At 42.2% G+C, this 21,677-nt stretch overlaps 1 protein-coding gene across 1 annotated transcript in view; it reads left to right on the plus strand.

Moving 5' to 3' along the window:
* The window catches only part of GRIK5 (glutamate ionotropic receptor kainate type subunit 5), a 564,883-nt gene that overhangs the window by 375,857 nt on the left and 167,349 nt on the right, over nucleotides 1-21,677 (plus strand). The window contains exon 5 of the mRNA XM_077456650.1: nucleotides 14,097-14,262. Within this exon, the coding sequence (XP_077312776.1) occupies nucleotides 14,097-14,262 (166 nt within the window). The remainder of the gene's footprint in view (nucleotides 1-14,096; nucleotides 14,263-21,677) is intronic.

Here is a 21,677-nt window from a genome sequence, read left to right on the forward strand (position 1 = left end):
TGATCCAATTTGCTACAGCAGGGGAAAAAATTCCTTCCTGATTACCAGAGAGGTAATTGAATTTTCCCTGCATTAACTTTACCTATAAATGTTAGTACACAGTTATATTATGTACATTTAGGAAAGAATCCTGGCCTTTCTTAAAGCAATCTATTGGCTAGGGCCATCACATATGTGTGCCTCCTCATTGACGAAATTCCAAGGCTGTCCTTGCTAGTGCCATCGTACAGTACAGGGGATCCTCACCATTGACAGAATCCTGAGGATGCCTTTTGCTGGCACCATCAAGCATGCCCTCATCATTATTAAAAACAATCCTTATGCCAACAGACAAGCATCTTTATGTTGGTGTAGTACCCTTCTAGATAGGTTGCTAAAAATGTTAGGTACATTTAGTGGCTCCCCTGTAATCAGTGGAGCAGGGTGTGATTGCTTTGAGCTGATTTAGGCCTCGTTGACTGCAGGTTTGATTGTTTCCCTCTGCCTTATGGAGGATTCTAGACTGTAGTTGGTTGGCAACCCAACCCAAGGCAAATCAACATTCTGAATATTTATGTTGTCTTAGCCAATCCCTGGGGAAGCAATGCCCAGTAAGTAGCTGAGGAGGACATAAATAGTCTGGGGGCTGAGGCAGCTTGGTTCTTGTCCCTGTACACCAGGCTACAAAGGACCCTGCAAGGCAATGTAGACACTGAAAACCCAGAAGGTTGGGGCAGCAAACTTTGGGAGGCTAAAACTGGAAGGAAGGCAACCTTTGAAAGAACAGCAAGCAGCAGACAATGTAAGTGCTGAAGTCAACTGATGTGTTAAATTTTAGAGTTAAAATATACTTTCATGGGTAAAGGGTGTAGCGCTCAAAAGTTGATATAATATGGAAACATAAAGTTCATGATTCAAAGTTCATCTCTATAAGTAAAAAAGACTGGAATCAATCAGAACCAAAATCCACCAGGGAGAAAGAATTATCAAGATCCACCATGGGAATATAGAAGAAATGATATATATCCCATCACCTTCACCCAATAAGACTGACCTTCACCATCAGTGTATGGGTTATACACATATAATGCAATCTGGTGATGACAAAACAACGATCCTTCCTGCTTAAATAGCAATCAACTGCAAAAGCGATCCTTCTCCCAACAGACCAAACAGACTAAAAGGGAAACCTCCTCTCAGCAGGATCTAAGACCAGGTAACTTCCAAGGCTCAGGCAGGCAATGGCTCGGTGCACATATCAATGCAAGGAGTAGAAAGAGAACGCTCATTGCGCAGGCATCCAATAAAGCAGTATTTTTTAAGTAGAATATTTTATTCTACTTAATAAATATCGGATTTTATTCTACTTAATAAATACTTAATAAATATTGCTTTATCGGATGCCTGTGCAATGAGCATTCTCTTTCTACTCCTTGCATTGATATGTGATTGCCTGCCTGAACCTTGGAAGTTACCTGGTCTTAGATCCTGCTGAGAGGAGGTTTCCCTTTTATTCTGTTTGGTCTGTTGGGAGAAGGATCACTTTTGCAGTGGATTGCTATTTAAGCATTATATGTGTATAACCCATACACTGATGGTAAAGGTCAGTCTTATTGGGTGAAGGTGACGGGATCTATAGCATCTTTTCTATATTCCCATGGTGGATTTTGATAATATTTTCTCCCTGGTGGATCTTGGTTCTGATTGTTTCCAGTCTTTTTTACTTATGGAAACGAAAAAAGGTAATTACTGCGCTAAAATGCAGCACACAAAATTATAATGATAGCATACAGCAGCTACATACGAATGTGACAAAAAACTCATATATGTGATAGAAGGAGAAATGTAGCGCTAAAAAGTGAAATCAAATAGTGAAAAAGCTAAAGCAAGAGTCCACTAGAAGTCCCTCCTAAATGGTGATGGGCCAACAGGGCTCAGAAATCAATCCTGTGCAAGGGGAGTCAGTGGTCAGCTGTGCTTGATGGAGTAAAGACGTCCAAAACAATCGAAAATGATGAAATACTCTTACCAGAGTTGGTGGATCTGTATGTCAGCGACACCAGATCTTAAAAGCATAAAACGGTAATCACTTGGAAGAAGCTGGCTGTATAGGATCTCTCGCCGTCCACAATCATCTGGAATGTTCGGCAATCCAAAGCTCAGGCACCAAGGAAATCGAGATGTATAATTCTCCGGCCACTTGAAGGACACAAGGGGCAAATAGCATGTAAAAGCAGAAAAAAACAGGCTCCCAATGGTGTAGGTCTGTTTTTTACTTATAGAGATGAACTTTGAATCATGAATTTTATGTCTCCATATTATATCAACTTTTGAGCGCTACACCCTTTACCCATGTTATGCTTATTGTATCCAGTAATTTAGTGTTAGTGGCTTTTTTCTTATAGTTCATTATTAAGCGCAACAAATCATTTGTTTTTAAAATACAATTTCACTCTTCAAGGTACAGATTTGGGGTGTGTGCGATGTGTATCCTTTGCCTACATACTTTGTGCCAAAAGAAGTCCTTCTTTCCCATCACAGAAAGTTGACATGTATGATATAGGTCCACCTTTGCTGCAGTATATTTCAGCTACCATGAAAAAAGGTAATTCTGAAAATCGCCATTTTTTTCCCCCAAAGTCGTTTCTCTCCAAAATTTTCATAACTTGCATTAAAGCAAATGATGAATTACGATATTTAAAATTGACAGAGTCCTCTTTAAATCTCATTACTTTCCTGAAAGGCTTATTACCGGAATGTTGAAGGAACAAAAAAAAAAATTCAATTTCACACAAACATCATACATATGGAACAAAGAGATACACTACAGTAGATTAATTAAGGCAGTGTTTAAAAGTAAATAGGATTATTAAAAAGTAATTATTGCTTTCCTTTCCAGCAGCGGCGGTGGAGAGAGGCAGTGAAATGAAGCATAGGAAATAGTCTGAGCCCATGAACAGCAGAAAGGACACATCAGCTAGCTGCCTCTCTAGGCACATGGGAGATAATTACTTAGCACGGCGATCAGCCGCACAATGGAAGGCACAATACTAAGAAACTGCACTGAGATATAATGAAAGGGGGCTAGAAAAGGCATTCACATACTGAAGAAATCCTTCAAAAAAAAAAGCTCCTATTACATCTAAACTGGCCATACAACACGACCCCAGTGTCATTTAACAAAAAGAACTACCTGCCCAGTTAAAAAAATCCCTTTGAAGTGTACCTATAGTGAACATAAAATGAGAAGAAAGTAGATTTAAACCCTACCTGCAATACATAGTTTGTTAAAGCTGAGCTCCAGATATGATCTTTGTTGGATACTTACAATGGTCACAAGGTAAGCATGCATATCTTTTACCATAAGGACTGCCAGGAAAGATGGAAATTACTGTAGTAATTGGCACTACTACAGTGATTGCTGCAGTCTTCTGGGTCCTGCTAAGCTTCTATGTGATTGGTTGCCCAATACAACAATGCCCACACTGTAATAGTGTCAAATATTGCAGTGATTTGTTGCTTCTTAGTGGTTCATCAAGTATGAGATATGCATAGTCACTTTGTGCCAAGCTGGACCAATGGAAGTGTGCTATAAAGATACCCGAAGTCGGGGCTGCCGAGGTACAGCTGGTCCTCCTATAACGGGCCCAGGTCTAGGGTTGCCAGACACCCAGGCACATTATTCAGTCAGCATACTTGCCAGAGAGATGTCTCCAGTGCCCCTCATCTTCCCCTCATCTCTGTCCCCAGTTCAGACTCCAGTAACCACACACTGTCCGCACTTCACTGTTTAATACTGCTGGCATCGCAGAAGTCCAGCAGAAGGTGCAGCAAATGCAGCCAATCAGCCTCAGTAGAGGGAGCAACCCACAGCCTACAGATATGGGACACCCGCAGACAGGTATGCAGTCCACCACTGAGCACCACTGTCTCCTCACTATACATGTCACTGACTACTGCCCTCCAGTCCACTCCACTACCCTCCAGTCCACCCCACTCTACCCCATATATTCTGCTGCCCCCCAGTCCACTTCACTACCCTCCAGCCCCCCCCCCCCCACTGCCCTGTGTCCATCTGGATGCCCCCCACTGCCCCATATCCATCTGGATGCCCCCCAGTCCACCCTGCTGCCCCTCTGTCCAACTCGCTGCCCTCCAGTCTACCATCCAGACCATCCTGCTGCCCCCCCCCAGTCCACTCTGCGTCCAACCTGTCCACCCTGCAGTCCCTTGCAGGGCTGCTTTTTGGGGCTGTGTATAGTAAGGAGTGCTGTAGGCAGGTTAGGCTACTTTAGGCCCCTGCCACTGTTAACACAATTTGGCCACACCCACCCACCAGTAAAGTGTTTATGTTTGGCTTGAAGAAAAAGGTGACAACTCTATCCAGGCTCCATCAGTTCAGCCAAAATAAAAGGGGAGTGTGGATAGGACCCAAGGTGTCCTTGTCTTCAATGAAGGAAAAGGAATAAACTCTCTCAGTTCAGCACAAGGCTCAGAGGCAGAGAAGGGACTCTTTAAATAACTGTGGGTGCATGCAAAGTAATCCCAGGGGCCGTGGTTCCCAGCAATTAAATAAAAGTTCCCGGGCCCCATCAGTTCAGCAGCAAAGGCCAGGGACAGAAAGGGACTATTTACTATTTTTTGGGAGCAGGCAAAGGAAACCTTCATGCCACAGCTCCAGAAAATAAAGTTCTGCCCACTTCTTTTACATCAATCCACCGGGGCAGGCTGGGGCGTTAGGCTCAGGCAGGTTGCAGGGGGTCCCACAATTTTCAATAGCAGACGTGCCTGGACGTGTTCAGCTTTAACAGAGTACATCTCATTTGTTTAGCATTTAGATATACTTTCTTCTCATTTTATGTAAGTGTGCAATAAGGGGCATACCTAGAGTTCGGCTTCAAAACACTGTGTATCATAAGCATAGTGTTTTCACCTTTTTTCAATCCTTTTTTTTTTAATCTCAGCTCTGCTGGTCCCCTCTGGCCTCTATCAGCCATTGTCTGCGCATTATTTCTTCCTGATAGTGACAATGGTGAACCATGCCTGCACAATGTCTATAGGTGTGGCTGTTTGTAGCATCCACCAGGGGCATATGTGACAATATGATAATGCAGGAGTACAGTTGAGGGACGCTTATTAGGAAGTTCCTGAACAAGGATCTTCAATCAGGATCACCACATCAGGTATTCATTTTGTGAAATAACATTAAGGTTGCAAATCTTATGAGATTTCAGTGACCGGGTGACCTACTAAAAGCCTAAAAGCCTTTTTGTTCAAAAAGCACTGTTATTGTAAATGTCTTCAATGAAGTGCTGGAACCTTTCAGTGATCCTATGCAAATCGCAATTTTCTGAAGGTTGACATTTGTGTAGGCATCTCCATCTCTTTCATAGTGATCATGTTTGAGCTTGGAAAGACTTTGTTAATCTCTGAAAGATGTATTGTTGGAGGAATGAGAAGTCATACCTGCTCCTGCTATAAATGTTTGGCTAAGATCAAGTATAGTATCTGTTCTTAACAGTGTTCAGAAAGGGGTACCACACCATCATTCTGGTGGCCTTTTGGCAGGAATGGCTGGTTGTACAGTATCTCTGCTGGTATGATGGGGGCTCTGAACGCTAGTATTGGGTGGGACAGAAATCGGGCTGCCCACGGGATGTGGGGCACAAGAGTAATTCCCCTGGGAAGGCTGGAGGGGCCCAGTGCCTCCTGATTTGAATGGATCCACCTTGTCTGGTCATGGGCTTGGAAGGCGAATAGTCCACTGTGTCTGTGCCCACGGGAGTGGTCACCCCAGGGGTGCTCTTAGTAACACTTGGGTGTGGGACCTCACTGTGTGAAAAGGCACATGGTCACAACACTAAAAGCTTTTCTGCACCATGCCTCCATGGGCTAGGCCTTTTGAAGTCCAGGGGAATTTTTGCTACCAGGCCACAGGACCTAGCCAGTGCACAGGCACATCCACTATTTATTTATTTTTCTCCCTCACGTTTGCCACTTTTTGCATTTTTGTTTGTGTTTCTTTCACTGGATGAAGGTTGTGGATCCTTGGGCCTACCGTGAAGTCTAGGGGGAGGATGGGTGGCCATTAGGTTCTTTCCTCTCCTGAATGGGGCGGGGGGGGGGTCTCCCTTTGGCTGACCATGAGGAGAGGAGTCCACCAGATCTTTTGGCCAGGTTGACCTTGCTCAAAACTTGTCCCTGTCAAGAGCCTTGCGTCCTGGGGGTTCGGGGTAAGGTCCTACTCTTTTGGGGGGTGAACAAGAAACACACCCTTAAGTGCATTTTTTTGTGCGTGTATACTGTACTTTTTTGTACATAGGTTTTTAGTTTTTGTGCACAACAAAAAAACAAAACAAGAAGTTGGGTTGGTTTTGGAGGTTCTGATGGCACTTTAAATAGAATGGCAGTAGGCATAGTTTTGCAACTTATTGAAGCACCCATGCTTTTAGTTTATATCATTTTGTTTATTATATCTTTTATTTAACAATTGCATTCTTTGTACAAGCTGTAACCTTTATGTCATGATTATTTTAGTAAAAAAAAAAAAAAAAAAAACTACTGCTAAAATGCACCATTGGAGAAAAAATTACTGTCTGCTTTATATCCACAGATTTTTTCAAATGTGCCAAACCTAAAAAAAGAAAGGAGAGATACTTCGATGTTCCTTGAACTATAGTTAGTCTTCAGTTTACCCTTACTGACCCCCTTGAATGAAAACCCAGCTAATGTTAGCCTATACCTTGTAGAGGTCGAAAGCATTAGACCCCATTGTAACCCACCACTCACAAGTCTGTTCCCAAGAGACATTCCCATCTATGGTCAGAATAAAAGGAATGTTCACACAATAGATGTCTTTGGCCTTTGCTTTACTAAACAGAACATAGAAATATTTACAAGCAGTCCATCCATCCTTCTAGATGGAGGCGGCACATTCTTTAGGTTACAGACTCTATAGAAAGTAAAACATCAGTAGGAGAGGAGAGATTTTCAAGACGCTTGACCTCTGGATGGCCATCCCAGAGTGCTGTCCCAAAAGCATTAGTCCTTTGAAAATGTTAGAAGCTTTAGTAGAGTAGTCCAAAAAGCATTTGTTTTTAAAATAAAGCAGCCTTGGTGGCTACTCCTTGCTTCCCGCTAGGTGGGAGCTTTCCATCTGGGGCTCACACCACCTTGATATGTCCAGTCCTGCGGCACTTCAGAGAATCCTGTTCCTTCTGGGAAGCCTGACTACTAAAACATCTGGGGATGTAATGCCCAAACCATATTTTTGGTGCCCCCTTCCCTACTTGCAGAATCAAGGCATAGGATTCCTTAACCTATTAGGATCTCAGGGACTAACTCACTGTTAGCTATAGTGACATCAAGTTGGGACACATAGGGACTACAATGGGGCACAACTATGCCTTACTGTACAGTACCTTCTCAATACACCAAAATTAAAGAGGAGGACAAGGCAGATTGCTATTATTCATTTCAATAAACCCCACTCTTGTTCAGCACAATTAAAAGGATTGGCCATACCATAGGTACTAGTAGTGAAAAGTAGTAGGTAGCTGAAATAGTAGGTAAAATTTGCCATACTTGCTATAACTATGTATATTGTTTTTGGCTACTAAAGCAATGCAGACATGATAATGACCTTGAAAACTCAAAATCTAACCGGATTCCTATCTCCATGCTCCAGCAACCTGTCAACATCTTCAGTGACACTGGGTGCCTTCGGGAATACATCTCCCCATTTACAGAATGGTTATCTCATGGTTGCACAGATTCTGCAAGGCATCCATGAAGCAATACTGGATAATTTCTCTTTTTTATATCTCATGGCCCACTTGGAACTTGATTGGCTTTAGGGACCATTCGAGTAACTTTGGCCTTTTTATTGTCAGAAAGCAGTGTGTGGCCATGTTCCTTTTGGGGGGTGACTGTGTGTGCCATGTTATTGTTACTTTTTGTCCACCATTTACTGAGGGTAACGTCTTGTCAACATATATTGTAGTGTGTGTGTGTGTATATATATATATATATATATATATATATATATATATATATATATATATATATATATATATATATATACCTATTCCTAATGAAAAGGCATATAAAAGGCATGCCTTTTCCTGATGAAGTTGGTATAACAAAGGGGAAACACATCAAATCATCAGCAACCCATACTTTTCTTATTTGAATGATAAAAGATGCTTACAGCAAAATTATTAATATTATACTTGTGTGAAATCCTATTAGATTTTTGGGGATACTGTTTACACGCTCAAATTGTGATGTCAGTATTTAAGTAGCACAGCATATGCAAACTTTTATTGAATATTTTATTAATAAATGATATGACTGCTGACTATACAATGGATTGTTCTAAGCAGCACCTGAAAAGTCCCAAATAATTTACAGTGGTTTGAAAAAGTGTTTGCCCCCTTCCTCATTTCCTGTTCCTTTGCATGTTTGTCACACTTAAGTGTTTCGGAACATCAAACCAATTTAAACAATAGTCAAGGACAACACAAGTAAACACAAAATGCAATTTGTAAATGAAGGTGTTTATTATTAAAGGTGAAAAAAAATCCAAACCATCATGGCCCTGTGTGAAAAAGTGATTGCCCCCCTTGTTAAAACATACTATAACTGTGGTTGTCCACACCTGAGTTCAATTTCTCTAGCCACACCCAGGCCTGATTATTGCCACACCTGTTCACAATCAAGGCATCACTTAAATAGGTTAATAGGCTGCTTGACACAGTAAGGTCCACCAGAAGATCCTTAAAAGCTACACATCATGCCGAGACCCAAAGAAATTCAGGAACAATTGAGAAAGAAAGTAATTGAGATCTATCAGTCTGGAAAGGGTTATAAAGCCATTTCCAAAGCTTTGGGAATCCAGCGAACCACAGTGAGAGCCATTATCCACAAATGGCGAAGACATGGAACAGTGGTGAACCTTCCCAGGAGTGGCCGGCCGCCCAAAATTACCCCAAGAGTGCAGCGACGACTCATCCAAGAGGTTACAAAAGACCCCACAACAACGTCCAAGGAACTGCAGGCCTCACTTGCCTCAGTTAAGGTCAGCGTTCATGCCTCCACCATCAGGAAAAGACTGGGCAAAAATGGCCTGCATGGCAGATTTCCAAGGAGAAAACCACTGCTGAGCAAAAAGAACATCAAAGCTCGTCTCAATTTCTCCACAACACATCTTGATGATCCCCAAGACTTTTGGGACAACATTCTGTGGACCGATGAGACAAAAGTGGAACTCTTTGGAAGGTGTGTGTCCAAGTATATCTGGCGTAGAAAGAACACTGCATTTCATAAAAAGAACATTATACCAACAGTAAAATATGGTGGTGGTAGTGTGATGGTCTGGGGCTGTTTTGCTGCTTCAGGACCTGGAAGACTTGCCGTGATAAAAGGAACTATGAATTCTGCTGTCTACCAAGAGATCCTGAAGGAGAATGTCCGACCATCTGTTCGTGTACTCTTGCTGAAATGAACTTGGGTTCTGCAGCAGGACAATGATCCTAAACACACCAGCAAGTCCACCACCGAATGGCTGAAGAAAAACAAAATGAAGACTTTGGAGTGGCCCAGCCAAAGTCCTGACCTGAATCCTATTGAGATGTTGTGGTATGACCTTAAAAAGGCCGTTCATGCTCGAAAACCCTCTAATGTAACTGAATTAGGACAATTCTGCAAAGATGAGTGGGCCAAAATTCCTCCAGGACGCTGTAAAAGCCTCATTGCACGTTATCGCAAACGCTTGGTTGCAGTTGTTGCTGCTAAGGGTGGCCCAACCAGTTATTAGGTTTAGGGGGCAATCACTTTTTCACACAGGGCCATGATGGTTTGGATTTTTTTTCACCTTTAATAATAAACACCTTCATTTACAAATTGCATTTTGTGTTTACTTGTGTTGTCCTTGACTATTGTTTAAATTGGTTTGATGTTCCGAAACACTTAAGTGTGACAAACATGCAAAGAAACAGGAAATGAGGAAGGGGGCAAACACTTTTTCACACCACTGTAGGTATATTAGCCTGCTCTATTTAACCCACCACCATTATTCGTTGCAATGATGTTATACCCCTTGCACCCCTTGACTTCATCCAGCTATCTGTTTTGAGCATGGCCCCACATTCACACTAATGCCCTGTACACATGACCGGTTTTCCCGTTGGAATAAACTCCGAAGGTTTTTCTGACGGAGTTCCGATGGAATTCCGCTGAAGCTGTCTTGCGTACACACAATCACACCAAAGTCCGATTGTCAACGTATAACACGTACGACTAGAAAAAGGAGGTTCAATACCCAGTAGCCAATAGCTTCTGTCTCGTACTTTCTTCAGAGAATGTGTCATTTTTGGTCTGTCGGAACAGCATATAGATGAGCGGTTTTCTCAATAGGAATTGGTTCCGTCGGAAATATTTAGAACAGGGATCCTCAAACTACGGCTCTCCAGCTAATATGTGATTTATCCCAATGGTTTAAATGTTAAAAAAGTGATGAGTAAAATATTGGAATTAATAAATAAATAATTGAATTAATAAATGAAAATCCAATATGTTCCCAGAATGTTGAAATTATTCAATAAATAAATAAATATATATATAAATTATGAAAATTCATATAAATATACTAAATAAATAATAAATGTGCAAATACAATGTGGTTGGCACTCTCACCTAGCAGCAAAAAGGGTCACTGGTTCGAATCCCAACCACGACACTACCTGCCTGGAGTTTGCATGTTCTCCCTGTGCCTGCGTGGGTTTCCTCCGGGTACTCCGGTTTCCTCCCACCCTCCAAAGACATGCTGGTAGGTTAATTGGCTTCTGTCCAAAATTGGCCCTAGTATATGAATTGGGACCTTAGATTGTGGGCTCCTTGAGGGTAGGGACCGATGTGAGTGCAATGTACAGGGATAGGGGTAGACACTCACTCAGGTTGAACTGGATGGACTGGTGTCTTTATTCAACCTTACTAACTATGAAACTAATAAATAAATACCAAATATTTTCCCAGAAAGTTGAAATGAATCAATAAATAAATAAATATATATATAAATATTGACATTCACAGACATGACTAGGCATGATGGGAATTGTAGTTCCTGAACAACTGGAGGGCCGTAGTTTGACGACCCCTGATTTAGAACATGTTCTATTTCTAGGTCCATCAGAATTTTCAGAAAAAAAGTCAGATGAGGCATATACACGATCGGAATATACGATGAAAAGCTTCCGTCTGACTTTTTCTGTCGGACATTCCGCTCGTGTGTATGCGGCATAAGTATTCAATCACACAGCCCAGCACACCTTTTCCCCGTCCAGTTTGGACAGCACAGAACAATTGGTCCATAAGAACAGGAGTCTGAATCCAACCAAAAGGACAAACACTATTTATTAAACCCAAACCATGCATTATCTGTTTTTAGTTTTGGATAGAATAGTGTTAGAAGCTCAGTCCAGAGTTTATTGCAGTCTGTGTTGTCACGGAGGATAATTCTCATTATAGGGGAGGGTGTCACCAACACAGGAAGTGACAGGAAATCCCTCCAATAGGAATACCGGCTGCAAGAAAAATACACAAAGCAAAAAATGTTTGGCCCGATATAGCATCTAAACCAATTACATGACCTCATTATTACTTTAGACATCAATGCTTTTATGTGAATGAAAAAGGTTACCGCTCATGGATCAGGCACATCTCAGTAGGACCTGGAACAGTCCTCTGCTTTATCTCGTCTTAGCTGAGCAATTCTGAACCTGAAAAACAAAATATCAGCTCTAAATAATAAGAACCTCCCCTGGTTTGCATTATGGAAGTTGTTCTGTCAGCCAGCAGGATGCAGTAGAGGAACTGATTGGTTCACAGAGCGGCCTCTTCTCTTTCCAGAGTTCTGATGTACAGAAGATCACAGGAAGCTATTAGTTCAAAGACAGACTGAGTGCTAATTAAAGCTGAAGTTTATTCTGCTTATATTTTGTCTTCCCCCGTTCTCCCCTCCTTTTCCCTATCAGCATACGATTAAAACTTTTAAATAAAACCTTCCTTTTCTTCATTACACACCATATCATCAATGAGTCTCTGCGCTTCGCTATGTAATGCAGGCAGATCATGGCTGGTGGGAGGGGCCGGCACCCTTCCCTTCCTTAGAACTCCTCTGAAGAGCCCTCAGCCCTGATGCAAGGAGCGGGCTGGGATCCTGGGAGGATATAAAAATGTTTTGATGGGTGGATGTCAGTCTGGAGGAGTGAGCCTACCTAGGCAGGTTGTATTTGCACCCTAGATAATGTCCACATGTAATGCTGAGATTGAATGTGTGAAAGAACTGACATCCAATGAATGGAAGAGGCGGGTCAGGGGCAGCTAGGGAGGAAAGAGCTATCACATATGTTAAACACAAGTGTCATGGGCCAAATCTGACCCACCAGGCCTTGTCATGTGGCCCTCGGACCCAGTTTTGTAGCCGAAAGATGGCGGAACTCCATTCCGCCACATCCAGCTCTGCCCCTCCCTGCTGTCACTTGCAAACACGGAAGCCTTCTGTGTTTACTAGGGGCAGCTTTGCTTTCAGCGGCTTGCAAATGTAACAGATCCCTCACAGTGGGGCACGGCAGGGGCATTTCTCCAGAATGTGAGAGCCAGAATGATCTCCCTGCAAGGCGAGGCAGAGTCACCTACACATGGAGGTATAACCAAGCCAAATACACACGTAGTAGAGAGGGCTGCCTACACAGGGCTGTACTAGAGCCACCTACATAGGGAGTTACTAGAGCTGGACCAGATGGGGGGGTTGGTGTTGCACCTTGTGAACCCCTGAATTCTGCACTCTGTATGTAGCGTACTCCTGAACTTTGCACTCTGTAAACAGGGCACTCCTGAGCTCTGCAATCTGTATGTAGCGCACCCCTAAATTCTGCACTCTGTACATAGCACACAGCTAAACCCTACACTCTGTGCATTGGGCACCCCTGAACTCTGCACTCTGTATGTAGCGTACTCCTGAACTTTGCACTGTGTAAACAGGGCACCCATGAGCTCTGAACTCTGTATGTAGCGCACCCCTGAATTCTGCACTCTGTACATAGCACACAGCTAAACCCTGCACTCTGTGCATTGGGCATACACCTACACCTGCATACCCGTGTGCATGGTGCACTGGTACCCCTAGCTGCCTATGCTGCTGCCAGCCATATGTAGAGGGAGCTGCATGGGCCCCCTGCAGCACAGGGCCCAGTTGCGTTCGCAACTGCTGCACCCCCTATAGTTACGCCCCTGAGCACTGATCACTCACCTCAAAAAAGGCCACCGCATCACCACTTTACGCACTGACAGTACTTGTCCTGGCCGGCAGAGGCCCATTTTACCTTGTTCCAACGCTGGCTCTACAGGGATTACACGAAAGAGGCAGGATTTATGATTTATCCAATCACAAGCGGGAGGTGGGGATTGTGCCTCTCTAGACATTTCCGGCCAGGACAAGTACTGTCAGTGAGTAAAGCGGCGATGTGGCTGCCTTTTTTTTGGGGCATCAGATCAGCCTTGGGGGTGGGTCCTGGAATGAAGGTGCCCGGGGACAGACGTGCAAAATGCCAGACTGTCCCGGGCAGTCCGGGACGTGCGGCCACCATAGTTTAGGCACTTCCTGTTATAGGCTGATTCTAGGGTGACACTCTATCCCTGACTCCTAATTGTTTTCATTAATTGTCACCCTGTCACATGATTAATGTAGAACAGTAGCACATTGCACAGACATGCTACAGTGCGGTTACCATCATGAAACCCACTCTTACAAAAGATGTGCAACCATCACTGGAATGTATGTAGACATAAAGTGGCTGCAAAGCGGCTGCAGGAGATCAGCATTACTGAGATACACAAACGATAAAGAGTGAAAATAAAGAAATGTGTTTAAAAAATGACACTTGTTTATAAAGCACAGAGCTTAAACAAGTTAAATGTCTTTCAGGACTTTAAATGAAAAGAATTATGTCTATTGCGCAGTGAGACCTCCACGTTAAATATGACGTGCATAGACCAGAACATAACTAGGAAATAGTGATAGTACAGCCTACTCACATTTTTCTTGCTTTTTCCCATAGATCCCCCACATAAAGGTGGGACCCGAGGAAGCCCCTAAGCTCCAGTACCTGCGCTTTGCATCCGTCAGCCTGTATCCGAGTAATGAAGACATCAGCTTGGCTGTTTCCCACATCCTGAAGTCCTTCCACAACCCTTCCACCAGCCTTATCTGTGCCAAGGCCGAATGTAAGTCATTTAAACAGCACATGTTCTTTTTATTAATAAACAAAACGCAGTGCTGTAGAACATAGGGGACGGTAGGCGGTGTTCTTCATTTTTACAATGACAAAGATTTTAGCATATATTTGCAAGTGTCATGTAAGGTTATTGTCGGCCTGTGAGCCTCTGTGCTGTTTTCTTGCAGAAACAACCATAGCTCCCAACTGTCCCTGATTTCGAGGGAATGTCCCTGATTTCGAGGGACTGTCCCTGATTTGGAGCAATGTCCCTCTGTCCCTCTTTCCTCCTCATTTGTCCTTCATTTTGGTCTGATCCATATAGTTGTATATAAAATGCACTTTTTATCTATGAAAAGGTGTTTCCCAGCGCTAAACCTTTCATCTGATTTCTAAATTGCTGCATTTGTAAATTCCAAAAGCCAATATAAAGGAATAGTAGTGGTAAAAAAAAAAATAATCACTTGTGTGTTTAACCAATCTTGTTTTTTGTACAAGTCTCCTTTAAGGGGGTGTGGCCAGGGGTGTGTCCTATACCTGCATACTTTTGCTGATAGGTGTCCCTCATTCCCATCTCAAAAAGTTGGGAGGTCCAGCCAACAGTTGGTGCAGCCTTTAGGCCTCATGCACACCAGACATTTTTGACGCTGCTTCTAGGGGCGTCTTTTTTTTTTTTTTTCTGCTTCTGAACGCCCATGCATGTTAGCCTATGGACATGCACACGTAGGCGTTTAGAGGCAGGAAAAAAAAAATCCTGCCGAGGAGCTGCAGGATTTTGGTAGAAAAAAACAGTTAATACTAGGTGTGTTTAGCACTTGAGAATCTTGAAAAAAAAAATGTTTTCATTTTTATTCTGGCCAATGAAATTAATTAACGGCCAAACGCTTGACAAACCTAAACTCGTTATACACGTTTACAAGCGTCAATCGTTTTTTTCTGCCAAAACACCGCTGCCAGGAGGAAAGGAGTCTAGGGGAGATCGAAAAAATGTCCAGCGTGCATGAGGCTTTAAAATGATATTAAAGGCAAATATATATATATATAAAAGAAATAATAATAATAAACATGTTATACTTACCTGCTCTGTGTAATGGTTTTGCACAGAGCAGCCCTGATCCTCCTCTTCTAGGGTCCCCCTTTCGGCGCTCCTGGCCCCTCCCACCTGCTGAGTGCCCCCACAGCAAGCAGCTTGCACTGGATTAACACAAGCAGGCTCACTCCCGAGCCGCTGCCCTGCATGTCCATTCACACGCAGAACCGCAGCTCGGCACCCTTCTATCTTCTCACCTACTAGCAAATGTATGTAGGCATAGGACATGCTCCCTGCCACACCCCCTTAAAGGACAATTAACCAAAAAAAGGCTAATTAACCGCTTAATGACCGAGCCTCTTTCTGAGATTTGTTGTTTACAAGTTTTTTTTCTAACACCCTAGAGAATAAAATGGCGGCCGTTGCAATACTTTCTGTCACACCGTATTTGCGCAGTGGTCTTACAAGCGCACTTTTTTTGGAAAAAATACACTTTTTTGAATTAAAAAATAAGACAGCAGTAAAGTTAGCCAGATTTTTTATATATTGTGAAAGATAATGTTATAATACCCAACATGTCACGCTTCAAAATTGCGCTCGCTCGTGGAATGGCGACAAACTTTTACCTTTAAAAATCGCCATGGGCGACGTTTTAAAAAATTCTAAAGATTGCATGTTTTGAGTTACAGAGGAGTTCTAGGGCTAGAATTATTGCTCTCGCTCTACCGAACGCAGTGATACCTCACAAGTGTGGTTTGAAAACCGTTTTCATATGCAGACGCTAATAATACTCAGGAGGAGTGGCAGAATGTGTTTTGGGGTGTCATTTGTGGTATACACATGCCATGTGAGAGAAATAATCTATTACAATGACAATGTGGTGGTGAAAAAAAATCTTAATTTTGCAAAGAATTGTGGGAAAAAATGACAACATCAAAAAACTCACCATGCCTCTTACTAAATACCTTGGAATATCTACTTTCAAAAAAAGGGGTCATTTGGGGGGTATTTGTACTTTCCTGGCTTGTTCGGGTCGCCGTCAGTACATCAGGTGTGATCAATTTTTTATGATTTTCACCACAGCTTGTAGGCTCTCTAACTTTCAAAAAGACCAAATAATATCCACTAATTTGAGTTATTTTTTTACCAAAGACATGTAGCAGTATAAATTGTGGCCAAAATTTATGAAGAAAAATTAATAATTTGCAAAATTTTATCACAGAAACTGAGAAAAATGCTTTTTTTTTCAAACTTTTCCGTCTTTTTTCATTTATAGCGAAAAAATAAAGCCCAAAGGTGATCAAATACCACCAAAAGAAAGCTCTATTTGTATGAAAAAAAGGACAAAAAATTCATTTGGGCACAGTATTACATGACTGAGTAACTGTCCTTCAAAGTGTAAGAGCACCGAAAGCTGAAAATTGGTCTGGTCACGAGGAGGGTTTAAGTGCCCAGTTGTCAAGTGGTTAAATGTGAGATCTGGGGTCAAAAAGACCTATTTACACTATAATGCAATAAAGAAGAAAAAATAATTGTCATCTAAATATTTTTTTTTTTTAAATGGCCCTTTAAGAGCTATGATATGGAGACAGGTGGGGGCCAGCTTCCCCTCACTAGTCTCAGCCAGCAGAAGGACCCGATCACCTCCACCGCTGCCGTCAGCTCCAGAGCGCGACAGTACTGGGATCCCCTCTCCTGCCGCCAATGAACGTTCCTGGCGAATCCGCCGCAGAGATCACTATTTTTGGAAACCGAACCGCCGGCCGAAGAAGAGGATACCAGGGTTATGGCAGTTAGCTGCTGCTATTACAAAGCTATCCCTCTTCAAAGTTAGGATGTATATCGGCGTGCGGTGGTCCGGAAGTGGTTAAAGCCACAAGTGCTTTTTTACCACTACTGCAACAATTTAGAATATGGATCAATGGCACTGGGGAACACATTTTGAAAGATAAAAAGTGCATTTTATATACAGCTTTATAGATCAGACCAAAATGAGGGACAAAGACTTTGCTCCAAATCAGAGACAGTCCCTCTAAGCCCACATACACACGGTCGGAGATTTTGCCAACCAAATCCGTCGGATTTTGCCCGAAACTGTTGCATACACACGGTTGGGCCAAGTTGGCGAAAAATCAGATCTTTCAGAACGTGATGACGTAATTTCTTTACGATGGGACTACATTCAGGCTAGTAGCCAATAGCTTTGATGTAGGAATTTGATCTGAGCATGCGTGGCACTTGGTCCGATCAAAATGCTCTACACATGATTGGATTAGGTCCGTCCGGCCCAGTTGGTCGGGAAATATTTCCAACATGTTGGAAAATTGGGTCGGACGGAGATTCGGACGGAATCAGTCTGATGCATACCACACACAGTCGGATTATCTGACGACACGGTCCGATAGGACACATTCCGACAGATTCTCCGACCGTGTGTACAAGGGCTAAGGCTGGATTCACACCTATGCATTTTTAGTGCTTTTTGCATTTTGCAGATTTGCTCTACATTCCAGTTAACATGGTTTCCTATGGAACACGTTCTGTATTGCAAATCTGCAAAATGCAAAAAGCACAAAAAATGCATAGGTGTGAATCCGGCCTAAATCGGGGACAGTTGAAAGCTATGGGTGTATGAGAAGTGATAAAAAGTGCTGCGTCCTATATAGAATTGCAGTTTAATCAGAGGAAATCATGGACTTTTTAGGCATCAATATATAAAAAAAACTGTTTTTATTAGTGACAAAATAACAAAATTTATTTAAAAACATATAAAGTACAGACTTATAAAAGCAGTAAACAGCACTTCCAACTCTATCCGCTGGGCCCGGTTCAGTGCATGTATGACCACTGGGAAGATTCCTTGGTAGAGTGGAAGCAAAATACAATTTTTAAAGATACAAGCTTATTATATTTTGCTAGGTAGTTTGCACAGCTATCATCTGGTGTTTATGGGCACATTCCTGTCGCTGACCTTCCTGTGGAGAGATTTGCTTTGTGCAGTTTTATTTAAAGCGAAGCCTGTTGTGTCTTTCTTGAAGCCCGGGCTGATTTGCTTTCTACTGGAGAGCGGCAATGGAATCTGTGAAATTCATTGAACACGTCCGATTCTGTAACCTCAGTAACGTTAAAACGTTCTTTTACATTAAGTGCTAGTGGGATCATGTCAGTTGTAAGAAAGGCTTTTATTTTCTGTTTTATGGACACTGAGCAAAATCTCTCTATTTTTTTTCAAGAGCGGGTAAACCCACAATTAGGCATTAATCACCTTACTGGGTTAAATTACATGGCTTAAATAACTAGAGCATTTATATTTAACCAAATCTGCCCAGCATGGTTGCGGCCCCGTTCCTTGGCTGACAATTAATATCTTTAAAAAGCTGTTCAGGAGAGCGGAACGTCCTTATTTCACATTTTACTGGAACAATGCTGGGACTATAGGCTAAACAATGTTCTTGCAATCTTCTTGTTAACAGAACAACGAGTCTATGTAAAACCACTGTAGTTTAGCAACATTCTGTTCCTTATAGGGCTTGGTAATTAAACTATTTTTAATTTTTTGAGGTCCTCTACCCTGATGGAATATGGCATTATTGGCCATGATGAGTATGGCATTATTGGCCATGTCCCCCCCAACGGGTTTTACAGTCCAGTTTCTCACCTTACTGGAGCTAAGACAAGGTTGGACAGTTTTTGTCCTCCATGTTGAACAAGCTGTCTAAAGAGAAAGTGCTCGTCCTGTTGTTGTCACTGCATTTAATACAATAATTAAAAATTAAACAAAAATTAGTAAATAAACTATTTTTAGATTCAAAATTTTACATGAAAATTTTTAAGGTCCTCCTCTTTGATGCAGTATGACATCCTTGGCCATGCTCCCCCTAGGGGTTTTTCCAGTTTTCATCCTTGCCTTTCGTCGAGTTAGGGCAAGGCTGGAGAGGCCTAAAGTGAAAGTGCTCCTGTTGGTGCCACTGCTTTTAGTACTAGAATGCACTTTTATTAGTGAAGTTGAATGAATCTAATATTTGTACCATTCAGAAAGGGACGACGTTGCACAATAAACAGCAGTTGTGTGTACTCCAATCACCCCAAACATAAAATGACCTGTCTCGAGGTAATGTGGGTAACAAATGGACAAGGGTCATGGAAGAAGTAGCAAGGCAAAGAGAAGTTGGGTATATAGCTGACCAGATATTTTTGCTGAAATTAATTATCCTCCCACCCCCTTGGGGCCTTGGAAAAAGATGTCTTTTTGCAACTGGAAAGACATTGGTGGAGCAGTGAGAAGCATGTAGCCTGTATCTTTTGTGGTGGTGTAAATGTGAAACACTCAAAGGTAGACCCAAAAGAAGAAGAGCAGAAGGACGGAAGAGCCTTTATTATGTAGTATGTAGTTGATGCTACAAAAGCATTAATTAACAAAACTGTGTTCTTATATCTGGTAGGCTGTGGATAACAATACGCCGATGTTATATGCAATCTTGTAAGGACACCTGTGGAGAAAATATCTGTCTCCAGGCAGAGCAGTTCTATGCCACTCTTGATGCTCAGACAGCCCAGTCCAAGATCCACTTGGGACTTGGTACACCAGGATGGTATCTTGGTTTTACTATTATATGAAAAATCACAGAGGTTTTTTGTGTAGCAGAGGTGCCTATTTAGTAAGTGTATAAAAGCACTTTCACAGTTAGAAAGAGAGTCTCAGAGGCCGTGTTTTTTCCAGGAGGAGCAGGTGGTCAACTGGGTCAAAGTCAACAGAAAGTAGTAAGAACATGGAGTAATGGTCATTGGTTTTAGTAGTTAGTAAGTATTGAGTATTAGTAGGGTGGTTTCTGTGGGGGGAAGTTGTGAGGGAACAGGGGCCAGGTGGTTAGGTGGGCCTCTGAGAAGAATTTCATGACCTGCTCTGTGGTAACAGGGTCAAAAGAGGAAAGTATTTAATGTGATGTGATCTGTAGATGTGATCTACCTTGGGGAGAAAACTGGTCAGACAGAGCAAAGTTTACTCAATATGAAGTATGTATTACAATGACGTGTTTTGTAAGATCTCACTCAAACTGTTAGAATATTATTCCAAATTCATAAATTGGCACTTATAGGTGTTATATTATATTCATATTAAGCTTGCAAAATATATTTGGTTTTATGACTAATCATAATATTAGGATGTGTGAATGTCCTTGATCAATTGATCTGATACGATTCTTCAGCTAAAGCTGAGTCAGTAAAATGTGAGATATTTCTGGTGTAGCTAGTTTGAGAATGACATAAGGTATTTTGGTATAGAATGTCATGGGAAGTCAAGAATAGATCTATGTAATTAGAGGAATAACACACATTTGTTTAAATACTGTTAAATTGGGATTAGCGTAATCTTAGTTATAATCATTAGTATTTGTATGTTTAAGTTGATAATATCTGTTACTTGGGTAGACTTTGTTATATTACATGATCAGCAGATTACAAAACAAGAAGAAGAAGAAGAAAGGAGAGCAGCGCCGATGTAGTAACATGACAAAAATTATTTATTCAAAGGTAATGCACTCACAGACAGAAGTTGCTATAGGTATATAATCATCCAGACCATGGCAGAGATCCAAGGCAGCACCTGTGAAGCATGGTGAACCTAGTACCGGTGGCGCCAGTGGTTTCCGGTGTCCCAGGCTGAATGCAAGGGTGCAAGAGGAAGCTGTAAGCAGGAAGTCTCTGCGAGGAAGGTAGGATCCGTGCACGCGTTTGAAGCATGCGTGCTCCTTCATCAGGCATGCTCTGAATGTGTGCATGGATCCTACCTTCTATGCAGAGTACCACCGGTGACGCCAGATACTAGGATCACCGTGCTCAACAGCTGCTGCCTTGGATCTCTGCCATGGTCTGGATGATTATATACCTATGTGCCTAGAACCATCTTCTCTCTAGTGAGTGCATTACTTTTGTATAAATCATTTTTGTCACGTTACCACACACAGATTGGCTCTGCTCTCTTTTCTTCTTGTTTACCTACAGAGAACTAATTATGCTCTATTGCTGGCAATCTTTCAAGTGTACCCAATGACCCTGTCCCTTCTTTCCGGTGGTTACCACCCAGGATACATGGCCTTACAGTTACCTGGAGTCCCTTCCTTTCCACTCTGTCTCCTAAACTACATCCAAAGAGACTTTACATCCATATTCCCCAGCAGAGGCGCCTTCGCTATAGCCAGATAGCCCCCAAGTGCTCCATTCTTCCCTGTTTACAAAACAAGAATAGAGTGTCACATGTCAAAGTCCATATATGATGAGTTAGTACTTCCTTTATGGAATAATGCATGCCATAAAAGGTTTTGAGTTTTGTGAGGTTATGATGTTCTCATGTAACATATAAAGCCAAGACTTCGATATTCAGGGAGACACAAACA

Source organism: Lithobates pipiens, unplaced genomic scaffold (assembly GCF_037356315.1).
Source record: "Lithobates pipiens isolate NorthernLeopardFrog02 unplaced genomic scaffold, aLitPip1_a1.2 Scaffold_27, whole genome shotgun sequence".
In the NCBI taxonomy this organism is placed as follows: Eukaryota; Metazoa; Chordata; class Amphibia; order Anura; family Ranidae; genus Lithobates; species Lithobates pipiens.